This window comes from Pseudochaenichthys georgianus, chromosome 4, assembly GCF_902827115.2.
Source record: "Pseudochaenichthys georgianus chromosome 4, fPseGeo1.2, whole genome shotgun sequence".
Taxonomy (NCBI): Eukaryota; Metazoa; Chordata; class Actinopteri; order Perciformes; family Channichthyidae; genus Pseudochaenichthys; species Pseudochaenichthys georgianus.
In genome coordinates, this window is record NC_047506.1 from 42,114,950 (window position 1) to 42,121,499 (window position 6,550).

The 6,550-nt window shown below is 40.1% G+C and overlaps 1 protein-coding gene and 1 long non-coding RNA gene across 2 annotated transcripts; both read left to right on the plus strand.

Annotated features, from left to right (window-relative positions):
• The first annotated feature begins 200 nt into the window (after positions 1-200).
• Positions 201-1,165, plus strand: LOC117445043 (uncharacterized). The gene is made up of 4 exons (XR_011643191.1): positions 201-356; positions 448-546; positions 732-964; positions 1,053-1,165. It is a non-coding gene; the product is annotated as an uncharacterized lncRNA (long non-coding RNA).
• Positions 1,166-2,140: 975 nt separating this feature from the next.
• On the plus strand, positions 2,141-5,361 carry LOC117445787 (uncharacterized). The gene is made up of 8 exons (XM_034081658.2): positions 2,141-2,202; positions 2,279-2,370; positions 2,482-2,599; positions 2,924-3,031; positions 3,143-3,334; positions 3,582-3,734; positions 4,003-4,202; positions 4,371-5,361. Exons 1-7 carry the CDS (start codon positions 2,190-2,192, stop codon positions 4,200-4,202), a joined length of 876 nt encoding a protein of 291 aa, XP_033937549.1. The 5' UTR covers positions 2,141-2,189; the 3' UTR covers positions 4,371-5,361.
• Positions 5,362-6,550: the final 1,189 nt, after the last annotated feature.

Below are 6,550 nucleotides of genomic sequence, written 5' to 3' on the forward strand. Positions count from 1 at the left end.
TGAGATAACATTTACCTTTATTTAAATTACTTTACCTAATTGTAATTGTTCAGTATTAATGCTCAGTGCTATTTCAGCTAACATGCATGACTTTTGTGATGATAGAAAACTGGATACCTAGAGAAGAATCACATGAAAATGAAAGTAATTCTAGGACATTAGAATCATTTTGTATTTCCTCCCAAGGTGTAGAGAGTGTCTCCCCGAGGAGTGGTTCTGTGGAGACTGTGATGTACTTCATCACAAGAAACAGCCACTCCACAACCGGGACAGTTTAATAAATGGGTTTTTTAAACCAATTAGTCCAACAACGTGTGTTGTTAGAGTGGAAGGTGGATATGAGACCCATGACCAAGGTATGCTCTCTCAAACATGCATGTTGATGTGCACATGTCTCTTCGGCCAGCATATCATGGTAATTAGTGCTATTCTTTTTTTTTTTGACAGCTTGCATATTGCCAACTGTGAAGGCACCCAACTGCTCCTGTAAAGGCAAACACTTCCCTGTGGTACCAGGCAAACCAGTGATTTTAATTACCATCAATGGTAAACAAATATATATATATATTTGGATTTCTATTGAATTGTTGTTATATGTTTACTGTTGTGGGCTGAGGCATTGTGCTTCCAATTGGAGTAAAACCTTCATGTAATATCTGTTAATCTTTGACTATTTGTAGATGGAACTGTTGTAAAGTGTGTCTTAATTATGTGTATTTACTTGTTCCAAGGGCGTTATGACTTGCATCTGCCACTATATGTCTGTCAAACTTGCCAGCAGCAGTGGACCCCCGACTTGAAAGTCCTCCTTAAGAGTGGATACTGGCCAGCTTCGGTCAGTATTTCCACACTTTACACCTTGGACCTCCTGAGCTCCTTTGAAGAGCTCAAGGTCATCTCTCCAGGATTCTCCAGACAGGCCTTTGCAAAGCTGCTGGAGCATCGCACAAAGTGTGGAGGAAGAGTAAGTGTAAATGTTCTTTACCATATTATACATTATAACATTTCCGTAAATAGACAAAATCACAGGAATATATGTAATTATCTTCCAGTCTGGACCTGTCAACGGAGATGCACTGCAGCGCAGCTTTCTGGAGTTCTCCTATGCCTCGTATGAGGAAGACCAGCTCTGCTGTGGTGCTCCTTTCTCTGCCCTGCCTGCACGCCGGAGATGTTGGCTGTTTCTGCCGATGGAAACAGGAAGCTATATCGCTTTCGGCGAAGTGGAAGGTGCTATTTTTACATTGTTGTTATTTAACTTTTTTGATTACTGTTTATATTTCATGGATATATTTGCTAATCTTTTTGTTCTCAGTTCTGATGGCAGCGCCTTTTTTAATGGGCTCTTTGTAGCAGAAGACAGCGCGGTGGCTGCATGTGTCGACAAAATACAGAGATCACTGAAAAATGCAAGTTTTTATTCATAATTTTACCTTATAGGTATATCACAAAAATAGCCATGTATATCCGACCCTGACTTTCTTCAAATTCAGCTACTTCTCCTTACCATCTACTCCAACATCAGATAATTAGAACAAATGGTGTAGATCGTGATTCCATTGCTTTTAACTGATTTGTCATGATGTAATGCGTGTCTTAGACCCAGGGAAGAGGCACATGTGGGGACTCCCAGTGGACAGCAGCGAGGGAGACGTCAAGGAGGGCTTCTAAGCTGGATGAAGAAGGGATGGAGGTGGCTGTATGTCGCCATGGGTTTCTTTTGAAGGCCTTAAATATGTACAGGGGGGAGATATTCGCCTACCCCCTGTATCTTCAAAAGGAACTCATGCCAGCCAAAGCCAAGTTCTTCGCCATGGATGTGGCTTGCAAGTACTGGCCGTACATGGAGAACGCTGCAAGTGTCCTTCCTGCTCTCCAGGAGCTGACCACCATGAAGCCATTCCTCAGTGTAATGCATGCTCGAGCCCATGCTACCAAATGCGAGGTATGTGAAATATTTTTGTATCCCGTACATTTATATTTTTTATATTTATAATACTGAAGTAGTAAATATCTAAGCTATACTGTTTAGTATAGTAGTATGTAGCCTCTTTGCACAACATTCCAGCAACCTTTTACCATCAGATGATATGGAGTGGGAAGAACCAGGAGGGAGCAGGGTGACCGCCGGGTAAGAGGTGGAGCAGGTCAGCAGCTACCTGTCCCGTTGTGCCCTGACCACAACATACATGTCCGAAGCAGGTGAGTGGAAGGTCTTGCCCTATTATTGCATACTTTTTTAGATGACACATCATAACCTCATTATTGCTTTCAAAAGCACGACTGGACATGCTCACAGTGCATGCTATGGGATGGAACAGGAAAAAAGGTGACACCCTCCATCAGGCACTTTCCACAAGATATGTGAAGGTGAGCCTCCTATTAAAGGTGTGGTTGTGTCCTTTGTCATTTGCACATGGCTTGTTGTTAATCATAGCAAGTTTTAATCTTGATAAATGTCCATCGTCTACTGTTTATCAGACGAGTAAGAGGCTCCTGGAAGAGACTGCAAGTCTTGAAGAACTCAAGACGGAGCTACATTGTGTCTCAGATGACATGGTGTCGACGTGGATTTCCGACGTGAAGGAATGGGCGTCTGGTAAGCACGACGAGATGACACCAGCTACACATCATTGTCCATGACTGTTTGAATGGACAGATTTGATCCTAAAGAGCAGCCAATGATATAAGGCTGATTTGTCATGCCACGTAATGGGACCCTCACTGGGTTTCAGTAGACGGGGACATAATCTTCAAGCAATAGCAAGCCAACTATGTGTCCATGTTTATCTCTGATATGTTCCAGTTTCCATAGTACCATCAATTTGTGTTAAAAGGTGTTAAATATGTTGCACAACTTTGTTTCTCAAAACCGCTACGTGTTGCGTAACAGTACATTTGACTGCCAATATTATTTCTCCAGGAACATCGGGTACTTCTGAAGACATCCTTCAAACAGCACTGCAGCAAGGCATTGAGGGGCTTTACCTAAGTGTGAGGCAGCGGAAGCAATCCCTTTACCGACAGAATGGTATATAATGTTTTAGGTTGCAGATTCAACCTACTGAATTATATATATTTTTTGCACTTGCAAATATAGTTTGTCACATATCCCTATCCCTCGACCTCATGTCTTTTTCAGACAGCAGCAAGCTCCGCCATCGACTTCGAAGGAAGCTTGCAGACGACAACAAGCGCCTTAACCAGGAGATACTGAAATACAACCAGCTGGTACACGACTCTGCCAGAGGCATAGATGTTGCTGCGCTGGAGCATTCCCTCTCTGGAGGGAGCATCATGTCCGCGCTGTGGCCGTGGGAAGTTCATGGCATGGGTCAGTTTTCAGATATTTCATAATAATTCATTTGAAGTTCTGTTATATGAAGGTATACCTTGCTGAGTTATGCACATATCATGTAGAGTGTTAGAACGTTCATTTAGTTTAAGGGTATATCTTAAGTTTTCTTATTGTGTATACATTTGATCATTTTGAAAGTACATGTTTGGAGTTTTAAACATATTGTTGTGCTATAGTGAAAATGTGAGTCATGTGTATATACATAACTGTGATTGGATTTTAGCTAACTTTACAGCCAAGAAAAAGATACTGGATCAAGTGATGCTTACACGGAGACTGCACGAGGAGAAAGGCATCCTAGTGCTGGAGATGGCGCAGCATTGCACATGGTTGCAGAACATGGCAGTTGCTCTAAAAAATAAGGTGGCTGAGGAAGGTAAGTTGAAAGCAAAACTTAACCTACCTTGTAAAGTATGAGTTGGGGAAAAAAAGTCAGCCCAAATCATTCTTGGTCACAGAAATTGGATGGAGTATAATGGCCTTTGCCCATTCGACCCGGCCATTTGACATAATGATGTCCCATGACCGTGACAATCATCTTTCTATGTACATGGGAGAGAATATACTCCATTGAAGTGCTCTGGCCTCGTGAAGCAATCTTACTTTGTAGTATGTCCATATAACAATATTTTGTGTATTTTCAGATGTAGACAAGGGGAATGGAGGACTTGGGTGCACCCTAAGAAGGAAGCATGCTGAGGCGTCGGAGAGGTTGCAGGTGGTACTGCAGCAGTACAACACTGCTTTAGGTCCTGATGCTTCTTTCCTTCAACATGAAGAGGAAAGTCAAAGTGGCCTAAGCAGTCCAGACACCAGTGAGGATGAAGAAGGAAACATCATTTAGGTCATTTACTTATGAATTAATGTACAGTATCTTTGTTGATTTATCCTCAACCTAGACATGTTGCTGTTACTTTTGTATTAATTAATGCTTAACATACATTGTATATTCAAAAACCTCAAATGTGGTTTCTGATCTGCCCCTCTTTTTTGTTTCTCTGTATTTCCCCAGATTGCTGCTGCTCTCAAGCACGAATATCCGCCAAGACTTGATGTGCTATCAGAAATGTAAATACTTTACTGACTTTATATTTAGAGATTGTATTCATACTCCTCAATGGAAAATCACACTTGAATATGTTGACCATATGACTTTTCCCTATGCCGCAGCATCAGGCCAAATATTTCACTTGTACACAACTTAAATTGTATTGAACAAAACGCTCAGCCTCCCTGGAATGCATCCTGAGCAATGAACCATTCACTTTTGATCCTTTTTGAAACACTAGAATGTAAATTGCTAAATGTCCAAGTCTATCTTGCTGGTTACCATACAACTTGGTGAGCACATGATTGTCCAAGAGCAGGACGTCTTTCCCTTTGTCCCAGAACGGGATGCATCATTATTATTTTCGATCTCTTATAGGATTTACCTGTCATTAACTTTATATGACTGCACCTGTTACACCGCAGGCCAATAACAGCTTTCGTTTGCGTTCCTTGCTTTAATTGCTTTGTCAGTTATATTTCCTTTTTGATCTCCAGCTATTAACCTGATTGATTGAAGTACTTAAATCAACATGTACAATGCACAGTCTTTTAGGATGTATAATTAGGGACATTGAGATAAACATCAATTAGTTTATTTGGTGAATCACCTCATTGTTGTTCTCAAAACCAAATAATACATTGTTATATTTTATTGACACATAGAATGTACATGTTTAATATACATAGTTAAATCATTAAAAAATGGTTGTGTTGTATGATTTCTTAATACTGTATGTTATAATCGTTTGCATAACTTGATTTTATGTTCTGCTGTCCATGCTTTTCATGTTAGACTAACCCCAACGCTCTAGAATCAAGACATACACCTTATGGTGGCCTTTTACTTGTATTGTGGTGAAACGCATAAATAAATCATTGCCAGAGAGGACCATTTTATTGTTTTAAAAACAATGTTATTGATGTGGTTGATTGATGAATAAATATTAAGCATACTTCTGTGGTACTTTTTGTTGTTTACATCACACTGCGTTTGGAAATAAATTCATTTAGAAGTAACAATATGGGTTAGCACTTGAATATCTTTGTAAAGAGATGATCCTCACCCGGAACACTGGTTGTTGGTTTAAGATAAGATAGAACTTTATTGATCCCAATTTGGGAAATCTTTGTGTTGCAGCAGCATTAAAACACATGGCATTATACAATACAAATAAAAAGAAGAAAATATACATGTTGAATTTACAAATGAGCAATAACAAGATATAAAGCAAGGTATTATATTTACATAAGTATGTGACAGATGGAATATTAAATATTACCCTGAATATGTCAAATGTACAGTGAAGAGAGAAACTATGGAGCAGAGAGTTCTCTTCCAACCAGGTGATTTGTTGTACAGCAACACGTTCTCACTCCCAACCCGTAATTAGTATACCCTTATTGTTTTTACTTCTTTATTGTAATTGAATAATGTAGGACTTTTGTTGCCATCAGTTATGGGCAGAGTAGGGGCTCAGAATACTGACATTTGTATTGTTTCATCGTTTTTTCTTTCTAATTTTGTATTCTTTTCTAAACCACACACTGTTATTTAGTCAACAACACATAATTATCCTTGTGTTTATTTATTTGTTTGATTAATAAACACAAGTTGGAGTCCGTCAGGACCGAGGGTCGGAGCAGCTCATTTGCTTTAGAGAATTTGACAACCGGAAGTAAGTATTCTCTCCGCTTCGCTTGACAAACCCATGGACAAACCCCGTGATAGTCCTCAATCGGATGTTTGAGTGTGCGCCGAGGGTTACGCCGAGCATCGAACAGCACTTTGAAATGGAACCACTGTCCAAACCTGGATTTGAACGGGTCCACCCCGCCCCCCACCCGTCACCAGAACTACACATGCTGGCTATTGTGTGTTTCACAACATGTTCTCTATCTATGGCACGTCTCTGCTTTGAATTATAGTTTTAAAAGACGTTTTCATATTTCCCGTAATAAGAAGTTGCCAGTATTAAACTGTGTACATCCATGGAGGTTTAGGGGATCGGAAACACTCACATTTAAAACATATAATTAATAAATGGGGTGAAAATGGCTTGTGCAGCATTAATACCCACATGACAGCTAAGGTCAGAAGAGCTTTATTTAACCGCTGATCTTATGTCTGTGACCCCTCCTGTT